At 36.8% G+C, this 17,533-nt stretch overlaps 1 protein-coding gene across 2 annotated transcripts in view; it reads right to left on the reverse strand.

Moving 5' to 3' along the window:
* The window catches only part of COL23A1 (collagen type XXIII alpha 1 chain), a 467,477-nt gene that overhangs the window by 85,696 nt on the left and 364,248 nt on the right, over positions 1-17,533 (reverse strand). The window contains exons 4-5 of one of the 2 annotated variants that reach the window (XM_031953787.1): positions 15,919-15,926; positions 13,596-13,622 (exon numbers count right to left, since the gene is read on the reverse strand). In XM_031953787.1, the coding sequence (XP_031809647.1) occupies positions 13,596-13,622; positions 15,919-15,926 (35 nt within the window). The remainder of the gene's footprint in view (positions 1-13,595; positions 13,623-15,918; positions 15,927-17,533) is intronic. The other variant, XM_031953786.1, reaches the window with a different exon arrangement.

A 17,533-nucleotide genomic window follows, 5' to 3' on the forward strand; every position in this document is an offset into this window, starting at 1 on the left:
CAGTTTGTCAGGAAGTGAGAAAGTTTTTTGTTTTTTTTGACAACCCAGTGCCATACTTAGAACAGAGAAGACCCGCTTTTAACACTGATTAACTGTGCATCTGTGGGTAAATTTCTTGAGTTTCAGATTTGACAACTATAAAATGGCCATGATATGTATTCCACAAGGTTCTTGTGAGGCTCAAATTATGCGTGTATGTGTGTGAAGCATAAAGTGTTATACTTTAAAAACTTTGAGGTACTAACTAAAAGTCAGTTATTATTATTAATAAAACCGTCCACTTTTGGAGAATCAGTGTTACTTACTTGCTTATTGCTATTGTTTGTCCTTCATTCTCAAAGAGGAACATGACCTCAAGGAGGTGATCCCATGACACAAAGAAGTGAATTGGATTTGAGGGAGGGAGGGCTGGGTAAGGTCACCCTCTCACTTTCTTTTCCAAAGCCATCTGGGTCCAGTGGCAAGATATAAATCAAGACAACTAGAAAGGAAGACATTGGCCTTTTGAATTGATATTGTCTTAATATAAACTGAAACATACTATTTTCCCCTTTCTTCTTTCCTTTTTTTCCTATTTCTATATTCTTCTGGCCTAAATAATGGCCAAGAATTGCCCTCATCATTTCTGAAGTACTAATAACTTTTAGTTTGTTATTTGATGAATTCAGTTACAAATTTACTTACACAAGATACATATTTGAAGGTAGCAAGTAGCATGGTGTAGATCAGGGGTCCTCAAACTTTTTAAATAGGGGGCCAGTTCACTGTCCCTCAGACTGTTGGAGGGCCGGACTATAGTAAAAACAAAAACTTTGTTTTGTGGGCCTTTAAATAAAGAAACTTCATAGCCCTGCGTGAGGGGATAATCGTCCTCAGCTGCTGCATCTGGCCCGTGGGCCGTAGTTTGAGGACCCCTGTAAGATGATAGGGTATAAGACTTAAACTCTGCCACTTAATGACTATAGGACCCTGGAAAATTAACTTAAGACAAATCTCTGTTGTCTCACCTGCAAAATTTAGATAGTACTGGATAATATTGCAGAATCTACCTTTTAGACATGTTGTGAGACTCAGACAAGGTAATATACTTTGCAAATTTTAAAGTAAGTGTCTATTAGTACCACCAACAGCACCACATCATCACTACTACTATTACTACTTCGTTTGGAATGGAAAGGCTTAGTTTTTAAAACTAACTCATTGTCTTACAATCACAAAATATGATTTGTTCATTTTTGATCTTAAAAGGACATAACACAAACAGGGAAAGTAAGAATGTCATGGCTATGAATGGGATCAGGGAAACGAAAGTTTTCAATGTGCCCTTGCACAAAATATTTGAGATACATATGATCAATTTCAGTTCAAGATCAAAGTAATCAGTGTATTATTGATATGAATCATCATTTGGGTGGATAAAATGAGATGAAACAAATATGCTTTAGTTACGAATCTCTTACTGCTCAGATGACTTTATTAACATAATATATAGTGAGAGGCAGTGTCAAGATGGCAGAAGAGCAGGAAGAGGTATAGCTTAAGTCCCCTGGCAAACCTTCTTCACAAAGGCCGAAAAAACATAGCAAATTGAATTTTTATTGGGAAATCCAAGAAAAAGTCTCAGTGTAGTAGTGCAAGTTTAGAGAGACAGAGAGGTCTGCAGATACGTGGGAAAGGATTTGGCAAGGAGTACACCATGACACATGAGGACCGAAAGAAACCATTCCCTGTTGCCTTATTTCTAACCTCATTTTAATCATTAAGTGGATATGGGCTCAGTCAAACTGAGATCTGTTAAAGGCACTTGCTTAAAAAGTCTAAGGTCTCCCACTGCATCCAGAGCTATCTCCTGGTATCTTGATCTATATCTGGCCACCAGACCCAGATGGCCCTGGAGGGGAAAGTGAGGCTGGTCAGCACAACTGTCCCTCTCTTAAATCCAATTCACCCTGTCATGGAACTCTTCGATAATGAAAGACAAACAACAGGGTGCAGATATAGATATAGACAGGAAAATTCTTATTACAGGCAACAAAATAGTCCAAATCATCAAGGCACACTTCTCAGAGAAGTTGAATATCTCTCTCTAATAATAAAGTTGCTACCAAATGACGATTAGGCAGTGTAGCTTTTTAAATAGGCAATAGTAAAGGCAGTTAGATGGTGCAGTGAGTAGAGCACCAGTCCAGTAGTCAGGAGGACCTGAGTTCAAATCCAGCCCCAGAGATCCTGAGCAAGTCACTTAACTTCAATTGCCTCATCCAAAAAGCCAAACCAAAACAAAAGGCATGGTTTAATGAGATTCAACTAAATTAGTAAGTATTCCTATTTGAATCTGTTTTTTCTTATAAAGCAGATTAGAAAAATTAAAACAATAAAGAATTATTTCTAATATGAAGAATAAATGCAGAAATAAGCAGAAAATTTAAAAGAAACAGAAATTCCAGGCACAATGGAGTACCTTTCTTTACTCTTAAATGCTATTAATCTAGTTCAATGTTAATTTTGTTTGATTTAGTTCAATCTAAACCTTTTATAATTAGAAATTGCTTTGAACATTCTTTTGAGATAAGAAGGTATATGCTTTGTTCAGGACTTTGAAAAAGCAGCTACTTAAAACTGTGCCAGTTAGAATTTATCCTAACCACCATCATTAGATTTCTAGATGTATTCATTTCTCTACTCTTCTCACTCATGTGAAGCAGCCAACAGTATCCAAGCCTTTTCATTCTCTCTCTTTTTGGCTCTAATTGCAGAAAAATTTAGTTCCAAAGAAAATATGTCTAACAGGGTACGTGAAAATCTACATTTTCTAGCCTCGCAACGATTTCCTCTCTATCTCTTGATTTTATCTCCCTTTTCGAGTCAATGCATTTTTTTTTTTTTTAAGCACAGGGAAGCTCTCTCTCTGCAGTAGGCAGTGGGGTATCTTAAGCTGCTGTTGTCAGAGCATTGCTCTTACATGGAGTGCCCTTAAAGAAAGTCAAGCTATTTGCTTTTGTGAATATGGTAAACAAGTTTAAACACAACAGAATCATTTTTAACCAGCATTTTCTCATATTGATCTTCATATTGGGAACAGTACATCATATTTACAAAGTGACACTCAATGAGAAGGCAGCCAACACCAAACCTCACTTTCTTCTCAAGAATAAATATTTGCTATCTTTCTATGAAATATCAGGTAAGCAGGAATTTCTCCTCAGATCCAGATCTACATATGGTATCTTGTGGAAAATTTGGGGCAAGCTGTCCTGCTTATGATATTGCTCCCTAACACAGGAAATCTGCCCAGAAAAGGCAGCTGAATGCCTACCACTCGAACCCAAAGTACTTGAAAGCAAACAGCTGAGAAGGTCTCAATGACAATGTTTCCCACTTATGGGATAAATTCAGCAAAGGGCATCTTAGCCCAAGGAAGATTGCTTAAATCTGTGTGTAGGGAAGCTGGAGTTTGCATGCAAGCCACCACAAAGCTTGCCTGTTGGTTTCTGAATATAACAAGGCAGCTAGCTCCTTTGGTTTTGTTGTAAGCCATGAATGGGCAACTAGTGTTCCTACAGCTCAGTGAGTGGCTAGAAGTCTTTAATCTCAGGAATGCTTAGATTCAGCAAGCTCGGATCCCAGTGGCTTGGATCAAGTGGAATGAAGTGACTCTTTCTATGGGAGCACGCTAGTGGAACAAGAGTTTGAGTATAGCCTAGGGTTGCTATTAAATCATAAGCCACTTTCCTCTCCTCAATATGTTCTAACAGGCAAAATCTGCACCTTCATTTCTAGCAAACATATCTCTGTTTGTCCCGAGTCCTAACCTCGTTAGGTTAGCTAAGAGCAGACCCTGAAAGGGGCTATGACTGGACACCAATAGAGCCTCTCCTAGGCTGGGATCAAGGCTAAGCTGAAAGGGTTCTGTGTTCTCACTCCCCAGCCAGCAACTTGGCTTGTCTTGAGCTCACAGTTAGGATTTCAAGCTGCTTTTGATTTCAAATGGAGTGAGTTCATTTATTAAATGTGCTTGGGTGGCAGAAAGGACGATTTTGTGAAATTTATCAAAGAGATCTGGTTCTCCTTCCTGCCGTATCTAGCTCAGCTTGGCCACTGGCCAGGCCCCTCCAGGAAGTAGTGTGCTTTATGCCCATGGCTCCTGCTTGTAAGCTGCCTGAAAAATGAGCATACTCAGCAGATCCAAGCTGGGGACTTCATAGAGATTTTTTTTATTCTGTATGGGGCAGTGATGGACAGAGGCAATGGGAAGTTCTTGGTCTATTTCTCTGTTGTGTGTTGGGGTAAGGAAGGACTTCACCTGATCCTCATCCTAGGCCCATCAAATTGTATTTGTCCCTCTTTTCTTTGAGTATTACATCCCAGTTCTCATCAATAAGCAGGAAACAGCCAGGACTTTGAGGATAAGGATCTCTTTAGCTGAGCCCTGTGTTTAGATTTATGTCACTCTTCTGCTCCAAAATCTTGAGTGGGGAGTATTAGTTTTCTGAAAGAAACTTCAGAATTCTTTGCCTGGTTTTCAAAGATCTCCACAACTTAGAACTACCCTCCTTCTCCTGTCTATTATTACTTTTCTCTATGTCCCTGACAACCTGAATCACTGTCTGCTACTGAATGCACTTCCCCTGTACTTTCTTTAGTGCTTTTGCACCTGACCATGAGCATTTGTAAGACAGTTAGAAGGTAAATTCCTTGAGAACATCCAATACCTGGAGGAATAGGAATGCCTTATATTTGAAAAAAAAAGTCGAACAAACCACAGATGAGTATTCTAAGGAAAAAAGTCTCACAACCAGATGTTGATTGACAAACCAATTACACCAAACATTTAAAGAACAATTAATTTCAATACTACCTAAACAGATAAGGAATCCTACTGGATGCCTTCTACAACACAAATGTGGTCTTTTTTACTTAAACCAGGGAGAGTCAAAACAGAAAAAAATATTCTAGACTAATTTTTCTAATAAATATTGATACAAAAATTTAAATAAAGTAGAGATTACAGCAATATATCACTAGCAAAGAGATTATAACAATATATCACAAAGATTATACACTATAATTAAATTGGATCTATACCTAGAATACAGAATTGGTTCAATATTAGGAAAACTAAGCATTAATGACCACATCAATAACAAAAACAACAGAAATCTTGTGATTATTTCAATAAATGCAGAAATTTTTTTGGACAAAATACAACACTAATTCCTGTTAAAAAATTAGAAAGCATAGAAATAAGTAAAATGAAGAGCAGCATTATCTGTAATAGCTAGAAATAGCTAGAAATCTCTCCCTTAAGATGAGGGGTAAAGAAGTCTATTATTATCATTACTATTCAATATTGTACTAGAAATGCTAGGTAATATAAAGGATAGAGCAATGGACCTGGAGTTGGGAAGATGAATTGAAATACAGCTTCAGATATTAACTATATCACCCTGGGGTATCACTTCACCTCTGCTTGACTCAGTTTCTCAACTGTAAAATGTGGATAACAACAGAACCTATTTCACAGAGTTGCTGTGAGGATCAAATGAAATAATATTTAAAAATACTTGGCACAGTGCCTGGCACACAGTAGGTTCTATACAAATGCTTTCCTTTTTGCCTTTCCTCTTCTCAATAAAAACAAGAAAAAATGGAAAGAATAAAATTCAGTAATGAGAAAACAAAACTATTACTCTTTGCAAATGATATAATGACTTACATAGAGAATTCTAAAAACCAACTAAAAAACTAATCAAAACAATTAACAACTTCAGTATACTTGTAAGATAAGTATGTAAACCCATACAAATCATCAGCATCTATGTCTATTACCAACAAAATTCAGCAGGAAGAGATAGAGAAATTCCATTAAAAATAACTACAAACAGTTTTAAAAACTACATGGGAACTATATGCAAACAATTACAAAACACTCTTTATAAAATAAAGACATTCAAATAATTGAAGAAATATTAATTACTCCTGGGGAGAGTAAATATATATTATTCTCCTGGTTCTGCTCATTTTGTTTTGCATCCCTTCATTCAGTTCTTCCCAGGTTTTTCTGAAGCTACCTTCATCATTTCTATAATGAATACAATAGTATTTCATTACATTCATGTAACTTAACTTGGTCAACCATTCCCTAATTGATGGGTCTCTATTCAGTTTCCAATTCTTTGCCACCACAAAAAGAATTGCTATATAACCTTTATGTAAAAAAACCTGACAACATGACCTAAATCAATTTGCTTATTGTCATGCCAATCAAACTACCAAAGAATTACTTTATAGTGTGAGAAAAAATAACATTCATCTGGAGGAATGAAAGGTCAAGAGTATCAAGTGAGTCAATCAATGGAAAAAAATTGAGAAGGAAGGAACTAACAGAATCAGATCTTAAACTATCTTCACAAATTTATAATCATCAAAACAATTTGGTGTTGAGTAGAAAGATTGAAACACTAGTGTAAGAGATTAGGTACATGCTATATGAGAAACAAATGAGTTTCTGTATCAAATCAAAAGATCCCAAGTACTGAGGGCAAGAACTCATTATTTGATAAAAATTCTTCAGAAAACTAGAAAGTCTGGTAAAAACTAGGCATAGACCAGCATCTCATACTGTACATGAAGATAAGCTCAAAATGGGTACTTAAACATAAAGGATGATATAAGCAAATTAATAGAACAGGAAGAAATTACTGTCAGAGCTCTGAATAGGTGAAATGTTCATTACCAAACAAGAGATAAGAGAGATTCATAGGAGGTAAAATGAATAATTTTGATCATATAAAATTAAAAAGTTTTTGTGTAGGAGAAACCAATACATGGAAAATCAGAGGAAAAAAGCAGAGGAAGAAATCTTTCTGAAAGTTTCTCATTTCTCAGTTATATGGGGAACTGAGCCAAATGTATAAGGATGAAAGACATTATCCAATTCATAAATGTTCAAAGGATATAACAAACAATTTTTAGAGGAAGAAATCAAAATGATCAATAGTCATATGAAAACAGTCTAAATCACTAGTAGTCAGAGAAATGCAAATTAAAACAGCTCTCAGGTATCACTTCATATCCATCAGGTTAGTTAAGATGACAAAAAAGTAAAATAAATGTTAGAGGGGATGTAGGAAAACAGCTACACAAATATAGCAGAATGTGGTGGAACTGAACTGTGAACTAGATCAAGCATTCTGGAAAGCAATTTGGAACTATATTCCCAAAGCTATTAAATTTTATGTACTCTTTGGCCCAGCAATATCACTACTAAATTTGTACCCCAAAGAGATCAAAAGAAAAGGAAAAGGACCCATATGTACAAAAATATTTATAGCAATTCTTTTTGTGGTGGCAAAGAATTGGAAACTGAATAGAGACCCATCAATTAGGGAATGGTTGACCAAGTTAAGTTATATGAATATAATGAAATACTATTGTATTCATTATAGAAATGATGAAGGTAGCTTCAGAAAAACCTGGGAAGAACTGAATGAAGGGATGCAAAACAAAATGAGCAGAACCAGGAGAATAATTTCTCCTGGTAAAAGCAATTTTGTAAAGAGAATCTGTTCTGAAAGATGTAGTTCAGTAAACACAATGACCAACCACAGTTCCAAAGGACTTGTGGTAAAAAAATCTTACCCACGTCCAGATAAAAAACTGATGGACTCAGAGTAGAGATGAAAGCTTAGTTTTTGTCTTTTTTTGGACATGGCTAATATGGAAATTTGTTTTTCATGAGTATATATATTTGCAATGGCTTTTGTTTTTCTTGAGGCAACAAGGTGGCACAGGGGATAGAGTGTTGGGTCTGGAGTGAGGAAGACTTATCTTTATTTTAAATCTGGCTTCAGGCATTTACTATGTGTGATCCTGGGCAAGTCACTTCACCCCATTTGTCATGGTTCTTCAACTGGAAAATGAACTGGAAAAAGGAAATGGCCAGTATCTCTGCCAAAAAAAATTCCAAATGGGGTCACAGAGAGTTGAATATGATTAAAAAATGACAATCCAAAAAATGTTTTTCTTTCCTTTGGAATTAAATGTTTTTTTTTAAATTTGTGCTTAACCAGATAAAATGATAAAATTTAAATTTAAAAAACTTTTTAAAAAAGCATTTAAGGGAAGACATAATCATAATTGCCCAGGATTAGAAGGTGTAATGGGTTGCATTTTGCATTGTAAATAATGTTACCAATACTAATATCATCACAAATCCATTAAAGCATGTTTATGTGTTTATCCTTCCACTAGACTATAAACTCTATGAAGGAGGCACAGAGCTTTAGATAAATTTTCTATTTCCTTTAGTCGTTACTTCAGGACTTTTCATATAATGGGTACCACGTGAATGCTCCTCCTTGTTGGGTTCTGGAATATGAATGGCAATACTAAGGGCTGCTCAGCCTCAAAGATTCTAGAGGCTAAAAGCTCAGAAGTCTGAGGAGCTACTATCACCTGCTCAAGAGCCCCTACCAGAGAATGGAGTTGAAAGAGGACTAGAAGGTCTGGTAGACCAATCTTCTCGTTCTACAGATGAAGAAACTGAGAACCAGGTGGGAGACATGGTTTGCAGGAGGCCCAACAGTTTTTAAGGATTAGAGCCTAGATTTAACCCAGGCCTTTTGACTCAAAACAGAAATTGCCTTTTCCAAGAGGAATCCAGATGTTGGAGGAATGAGAAGGCATGAAAGTTTGAGAGCTCATGCCATAGTCAAGGGTTAAAAGGTTTTGGTTCTCATTTGGTCATTCCGAGAAATTTTCTTATAAACTATAGTAATGTCAATCAAATTAAATTGTGTCATAGAATCTTGGACTATTGGAGCTGTAGGGGGCCTTTGATCCATCTAACCCCAATCTCCTCAATCAACAAATGAGGAAAGAAAGACCTAGAAAGGACATATTCTTTATTCAAGGTTACAAACTAGCATTAGAGCCTGGATTGGAATCCAAGCATTCTCCTTCCAAATACAGTGTTTTTCTAATATTCCTCTTACCCGTTTTATAGATGTTTTTGTTATTCAATCATGTCTGACTCTTTGTGACCCTATTTGGGGTTTTGCTGGCAAAAATACTGGAGTATCAAGTGTTATGGATGCCAAGTCCAACACTCTGTATTACCATTAGAAGTTCTTCTGTTATTTATTTTTTAATATAACAATTATAATAACTTAATATATCAATTATAATAATTTAATATAATAATTATAATTTAATATAAATATTATAATAAATAATAATTTTATTGATATCTTCTGTTTCTTACATCATGGTTATCCTTGGTATTTTTTCCTCTCTCCTGCCATTGTTATTTATATGTATACCACAAACCATCTAGGAGATTATAAGTCCCTAAAGGTCACAGGCCATGCTGATTGTTTTTTCATCTTTTATCTCCAGGACTGACTCCAGACCTCTGTACACAGTAGAAGCATAATAAATCTTTATTGAATTGCATTAGTTTTTTTTAAGACCTTCTATAGAAGGTCAATTCTAATGGACTTGGGATGGAAAATGCCAATCACAATCAGAGAAAGAATCATGGAGACTGTATGTGGATTGAAGCATAATTTTTTCATCTTTTTTTTCTTTGTATTCTTTCTTGTGTTTTTTTTCCTTTTGGTCTAATTTTTCTTGCAAAACATGTTTAAAAATATATTTATTTAACCCATTTCAGCTTGCTTGCTGTCTTTGGAGAGGGAGGAGATGGGGAAGAGAAGGAGAAAAATTAGGAAAACAAAGTTTTACAAAAATGAATGTTGAAAATTATCTTTACATGTATTGGAAAAATAAAATACTATTTTAGAAAAATATTATTTAGAAAAATAAAATAAAATACTATTTTAGAGCTTCTGAGTAAGTGATACCTTGGGGAGAAAAAACAAAAAGACTTCCCCTTTTTCTTTTTTCCTTCTAGTCTTTTTGGTGTGGGGACCCTCTAAGATCATACTCAGGAATCATGGGACTCTTGGGAGAGCAAAACTCTAGTAGGAATGATACCCAATTTCCATGCTACCTTGGAGTCATAAGAATGAATATTTAAGGATAATTTTACTTGTTGCAAAATATCGCATATCTCTCGGTTCACATAGCTATCACTCCAATTATGGCTCTTATCATTTCTCATTTGGACTATTACAACAGCTTCCTCATTGGTCTCTGTTTCCAGTTTCTCTCTTCTCCAATTCAACCTTTATAGAGTTGCCAAAATAACCTTCATAAAGCACAGGTATTGACTCTTTTGGTCAATTCTCTTGCAACTCTGGAATAAAATATAAACTCTTCAGTTTGATATCCTAAAGCTTGTGACATTTCACATTCTGTCCTTTCACATACTCTTAGGTTCCATACTACTGACCTCCCTGCTGTTTCAGGCTTTTTTACTTTATTTTTCACAGAGCAACCTTCAGGCCTGGAGTACTCTTCCTCTTAGTTTTCTTTAAGACTCAGGCAGGTCTTCTCTCATACAAAGTCTTCCCCATCAGACTCTGAGCTCCCTCAGGATAAGGACCTCTGCCTCCTTAGTTTTCTTTAAGACTCAGGCAGGTCTTCTCTCATACAAAGTCTTCCCCATCAGACTCTGAGCTCCCTCAGGATAAGGACTGTGTTTTAGCTTTTCCTTGTATCCTCAGTACTTTACACAGTGATGGTAGATAGTAAGCATTCAATAAATGATTGTTGTTGTTGATGATGATGTTTAGTCTTTTTTTTGTCCTTGAATTTTCTTGTATTTGTGCATTTATGTATCTCCCTTAAGACTACAAACTCCTCTGTGGGTAGGGACTAGTTCATTTTTGTCCTGTATCCCCAGACCTTAGATCAACGCCTGGCACATAGTAGGAGATTAATCAAATCTTGTTGGATTGGTTAGAAGGCCAAAGCCAACACCTTCTCAGAACTCCTGAATGTCTAGCACCAGATTTTAGGAACCTGAGAATAACAGAGCACTAAGACATGGTTACTGAAAATATGCCCACAGCACCTTGAGAAATCCCTGACTGGCTTGAGAAATCCCTGACTGGCTACTGGTCATCTATCTACCTATTCCCTTAATCTGGTCTATGAAGGCCAAAAATAATCTGTGAACATAAAGTCTTATATAGCCTATATATAGTCTATAGAAACTATATATGACTTTAGACTATGTTCACAGATTATTTTTGAATTTGAATTTTTGTAAATTAACCTCATTACAGCTGATCAGGAAAAAAGCCCAAATCTCAAACCCAGAGTAAAGACCTTTTTACATGGCCTTTGCTAACTCTCAGAAGCATCAACAAGGGCTAGCACAAGAATGCCAACAAGGGAGGGACTCCCATCTGTGCTGTAAGTGGTTTGTCCTTTTCCTCTCCTCAGGAGGCAGGAGTCTGCAGGCTGTGTTAAGTCTTATGTCTCCAGCAGCAGCTTTGCTGGCCTGCCAGGACAATGAGCCAGGCTGTGCTGTGTGCACTGAGCCCAAAGCTACACTGAATGAGATGCCATATTATTATTAGAAGTCAATGGTTCCAAGGAAAAAAGCAGTAGTTCCATTGTCATTGACCCTTGGCAGGCCATTTAATATCTAATAAAAATAGATTTTTAAAGTTTGCAAAGCACTTTAAAAATAATGTCATTTGATTTCCAAGACAACCCTGCGAGGTAGGGACTATTGTTTCTATTTTACAGATGAAGACACTGAGGTTAAAAGAAAAACAGTGATTTGACTAGGATCAAACAGCTACTAAGAATCAAAGGCAGACTCTGAACCCAGGTTTTCCTGACAAGACCTCTATTTTAGTTTGGGACATCATGTTTCAAGTTTGTCATCACACTGACAAACTGGAGCTTTTTTAGAGGAGGGCAAACAGAATGGGAAGGGGACTGGAAATCGTATCACAAATCATTTGAAGAAACTGAGAATGATCCTGGAGAAAAAAAAGCTATTATCTGTAAGCATATTATAGACCTGTCCCTATCCCCATTAGCAGAATGCAAACATTCTATCTTTGCATCACAGTGGCTAGTGCTGTGTCTTGTACCTAGTAGGTGCTTACAGGATAGTTTGCATTGAGTTTAGGGGCTTCATAACTGTTGACTTCAAGTGAAGACCTCTCACTGGGGAAAGAGATTATACTATTTAAGATGGTTTCAAAGGGCAGAACTAACAGCAATGAATGAAACTTAAGAGTACAGCAGATTTTGGCTCAACAGAGAGAAGAACTTTCTAACAATTAGAGCTAGCTAACCACCGATAGGGGAGGGGTGAGCTTCTTATCATGGGAGTCTTTGGATGGATACTCGTCAGGGTAATGCAGAGAGATTTCCTGATCATATATGACTTGGATGAGATGTTCTCTGAGATCTGAGATTCTATAAATAAAGCCCCCACTCCCTCCCTCCAATCATCTAGTTTCCTGGTACCCAAAAGAGGAAGCTTCTGATCACTAGTCTCCATGGAAAACTAAGGTACACAATTAATTAGCAGCCTCACAATTGCCCCTAAGACATGAACAGCCGAATATTAGGTTTTCTAACTGGCCTTTCTTACTATTGCTCAAATCCCAGAAGCATATGGTGACCAGAACTGAACAGAGAACATCATATGTGGTCTGACCAGAGCAGAAGACAGTGAAATCATCACTGCCCCCTTTTCTAGACTCTGACTTCCATGGATGTAACATGATTCTAATGTAGTTTTTATTTTTAACTTCCATGTTAGGTTGCTAACTCGTACTGAGCTTGTGGTCCACTTAATCCCCAGGTCCTTTTTGTATGAACTATCATAATCACATGGTCTCCCCTATTCTGTATTTGAACTGCTGATTTTTTTGAAGTTAATAGTTGGACTTTATATATTTCCCTTAAACAGTGGATTTTTGAAACCCAAATTCAGGACTTAGCATTATATCTTATTATTTTTATTTTATTTCTACTGAGTTGCTAAGGAGGTATTGCTCAACAAATTGGACTCCCATTCTCTAGCTCTTGGCTATGGAAGTTAACTTTATATACTAGCTTTGGAGAAGGGAGTAAGTGAAGAAAATAATAGAAAAGTCCTTTTTTTTTTTTTTTTGCTAGTGACCCTTTTAGATTCATTTTATATTTAGTTATATTTAGACTAGAAAAGTAACCAGGCTGTATGTGGACAGAATTTGTGCCCAATGAATCTGTTTTTCCCCCAAGGGGTGAAAGATGGTATTGTGATTGAAAATGAATATCTATATAGACAAGTGAAGATCCAGAGAGTGGAATGGATAGCTTCAAACTGTGGGTTTGTTCAAGGAAGAGAAGTTTTAAAAATTAAAAGGGCAAATGTGTTCACATTTCCTTTGGTTCTTTCCCTTTTTTTGCTCTAGAAAATATAGTCATGGGCAGCCCCTTCAGCTGGCATGAGTCTACAGGGTCAGTGCCTCAGAAGAAGTACAATATCTCCATTCTTTACTGATTATGAAAAGTTCATTCCATTCCCTTGCCCTTCCCCCTCCCTTCAAACCGAGAATAGGGCTATTTCAGAGTAGAAAAAAAGCCAGAGAAAGATGACAAGAAAGGATATAAGGAAGGCCATAGGTTGAAAGTATAAAGGCTAAGAAGTTTTAAAAAAATATATGTTAAATTACCGGATAACCGTCTCGTCCTGCTTGCCCCTGTGGTAATTAATAAGTATTTAATAATCAGACTTTCAGCACAACATATGGCCATATTTATAATTTAATTAGGAGCTTAGCCAATCCAGCAGAAACTTGTAAATGATAATGCTTTACACAGGGGGAAAAAGCACTTTGAAACAGCTGGGCTGAAATATGCTTTTTGGGAAGAAGCTCCCCTTTGGGGAGAAGGAAACTAGCTGAAAAGCTCTGGGAATGGTAGGTGGGTGACTAGTAACGGGTGCTCCTGTTAAGAAGAACTTTAATTAAGCCTCCAGTTTTTACTTTTGATTCATTGAGCCTCTATGAGGCTTAGGAGCCATCTATAGGCCCAAACTATAGAATCTGATTTACTTTAACTTAACCAAGCCCCAAGTCTGAAGGCACCTGCATGGGCAGATGGCTTCTCCTGGGCATGTTTTTACCCTGGTCTCAGTTAGCTGAAATTGTGTTTAGAAGGAAAAAGTCAGAATTCTGAAGTATTTCTATTATTACCAGATGTTTCCTGACTGTGAGTGGTTAGTCAATCCCTCAGCTAGTGTAAAGGCCAGGAGAAGATAGCAGAAAAAATCTCCCACTCAGCCTTATCATGACTCGCAAAGGATTTTGTGTAAGGGTCATGCAGTTACTTTTTGAAACAGAAAATGACAAATCTCCTCTTGAGTCTCATGGGATACACCTTGATGAATTAACACAAGCAGCTTGTCTGTGGAAGTTAAAAACCAAGGATGGGTATATAATTGCTGATCCCCAGTTGGGCTACAAATGTCTTTGGGGCTTAACATGGTATTTCATGTTCATTTAGGAGCTTGGCAATTCCTAATGGTAGATATTGAGAGATGAATCATCTCCAGTGGAAGTTTAAAAAAATAACAAAACTCAAGCTCATCTGGAAAGAATTCCAATTGAGGTTAATTTTGGCTAAAGCCAGAATTTGGTGTGCTCTTTGGATTGATTCATCAGGCTTTATCAGGCTTTAAATATTGACAGGTGGAATCAATGCCAGACATCTCATATTTTGGGAGAGGAGGGGAATGAATGAGATTCCAGGGAAGCTGAGAATATTCCCTTAAATATTGCCCCTGGAGCCAGGGAAAATATATTCAGGAGTCCCCCCTCTTTTCTCTCTCTCTCTTCTCCCTTCTCCATAAGAAAGCAGGAGAAGATTCCTTAAAATCCAGGATTAGGGACACATTAAATGTATATCCTGATCAAAATTCAATCATTTGCAATGTTCAGCAGGAAAAACTTCATATACCTTTTGCCCGCCTTTAACAGAGAGGTGGTAGGCTGTAGTCATTGAATGAAACATATATTTTCAGACATAGCCAGTCTCTTGATTTGTTTGAATGAGTTATAGGTTTTTTTGTGGATTTTTCTTACTTTTTGTGTGGCCAAAAAACAATGTGTTGATTGTGAGATGTGAATGTGAATGTGAAATTATTAATTCTCTCTATAGAGGGCATAGGAGTCATTATGAAGTGACAATTGTATTTTAAAATAGATTATCAAAAAATTATTTTTTAAAATCCCAAACAGTTTGAAGGATTTTACTTTCCAATTTGGAGAGTAACATTTTTACTAGAGTTAAAATTAAATTTTCAAATGGGAGGCCTGACAGGGAGATCCTGCATGAGTCTCTGTATTTGGTTTGGAAATGTTTGGAATACGACATGAAAGTAACATTTTAAAGGACCATGAAGTCAATAGATTGCTTGGCTTCCAACAAATCACTATGACTGCCTTGAGGGAGCATAGTCATATTTCATTTAAATCAAAGACTTAATTAGTTCTATGAGATTCTTACTGTGGACACTCTGGAGTGTGTGTATGTTTTTGTGCGATTGCGAGCGTGTGGTGGGGGAGGAGCTGTCACTCAATGGACTAATCTCCCATCCCTTAATTAACATGGGCTTTTTTGATTAGCCAACTTGGGGCAGCCCAGCAATGTTTCAAAGTACCAACTGCAAGGACCCATCTTTAATGTTTCTTGATGGTACCATTTGTATGTCCCACAATTGATTGGCAGGAGATAAGCAAGGGAACTCTAAATATCTATGAGTTTTCCAAGGATCACAAACTTTTGGGGGATGGGGGGAACAGTTAAACATTTTTATAGCCTCTTTTTACTATGTGTCTACAATCAGAAAAATGTAGCCACATCTGGTACTAATTTTCCTTCCAGACACACCTACTCCTCTATCCCCCAAAACGTCGTTTCAAGGAAATGGTGTAGAAACAGAATAACAGTCCTTATCTTTGGGGATCTTTGGTGAGTGAAATCCATGATACTTACTGCAGGCCCTGCAATACAAAAATAGAAAAACCACAATTAGAATTGAGTCCAAAGAAAGAACCCCTAGTCTAGCATCCTATATAGCTTGTTGGACAACAAGGTCTCATGTTCACTTAGCATCCTCTAGTTGACTGTGATAGCTTTCTCCGATGGCTCCCTCTTCTGCCTGGCTTTATTTTGGATGGGAGAGGAGGGAGGCAATCAGGGTTAAGTGACTTTCCCAGAGTCACACAGCTAATAAATGTTTAAGGTTAGATTTTAACTCAGGTCCTCCTGATGCCCGGCCAGTTGTCTATCCACTGTGCCACCTATTTCCGGCTGGGTTAAATGTTTATAAGCTACTTTCCTCACTATAAAAGAACTATGAGATCTGTTTCAACTCTTCACTTCAGTCACTGACTTTGCTCCCCTGGGAATCCCTTGGATCTGGTTGGTCCAGTCATACCAATAAGTCACTACTAGCTAGCCCAGAGTAACAAGCAAGAGAAGAAGGGCAGAAAGGGTACTGGATTTGGGGTTAGAAGTCCTGGGTTCCAATTGTGGTTTTCCTACTTATTATCTGTGTGATTAAATCAAAGTAGCCTTAAAAATATGGCAGCCTGATAGTGTGGTTTATGACCAAGGAACCCAAGGCCTGGATTTAAGTTTTGAATCTCCTTTTATTAGCTGTGTGACTTCATCTGGGTCTTTGCATTCTCTTATGGAAAATGAGGCAAGTTGGACTGGGTCAGTTCTTAAGTTCTCTGTATTCAGAACATGCATTTATCCAAAGAAGTGGGTTGTCCTCTTTATCCACTGTGGAATGACAACAACAGCCCTATGAACAAAGTCACTATGTTCTCTAGTCACACATACACATACTGTGGGAAACCCTGGGTGACTAAAGGACCTTTGGCCAGAACTGGAATAAGAAAAATAAATCTTTTTTTAAAAAAAACCTTGAGTTAATTCATGCTGGAAGACATGCTTTGGTGGTGATGACTAGGGGCGGGTGGTAGGTAAAGTGAAAATTATTAGGACCAATCCAATCCATATACATCCTCACTAGTCCCATTACTTTTTTCTTAATATCTCAGACCAAAGAGACAAGAATGATACCATTACTTTCAGAAATTCATGTTGGATAAACAAAACTGTTCATTGAAGAATCCAGAAAAATAGATTGTATGACTAGCCTGTAAAAATATAGGTCACTTATTCTGATCTTTATTAATCAAAGTATACAATGGGTAAACAATATTTCTAGCATCATTACAATGAAAAATATTAGATAAGAGTAAACATTATATATAATTTTTTTAAAGTTCTTAAAGAACTTTTCATATGTACTCAGTTGATCTTCATAATAACTTCAGGATAACTCTGTGAATAGAAAGTGCCCTCAGTGTTTCAGCTAATAATGATGATTTTTATCTGTATTAATGTTTATCCGTATTAGTAGGAATTTCCTATACTCATGAAGTGTATGTGTGTGTATATGTGAGTTTATATGTATATCTATATACAATGTGTATAGATATACATATATATTTACACACAAGAAGCTATATATGTATGTGTATACACACACATCTCAAATCCAAAGCCTATGAAAGGAGAGCTCATACTGTCCTGT

This window comes from Sarcophilus harrisii, chromosome 2 (genome assembly GCF_902635505.1).
Source record: "Sarcophilus harrisii chromosome 2, mSarHar1.11, whole genome shotgun sequence".
In the NCBI taxonomy this organism is placed as follows: domain Eukaryota; kingdom Metazoa; phylum Chordata; class Mammalia; order Dasyuromorphia; family Dasyuridae; genus Sarcophilus; species Sarcophilus harrisii.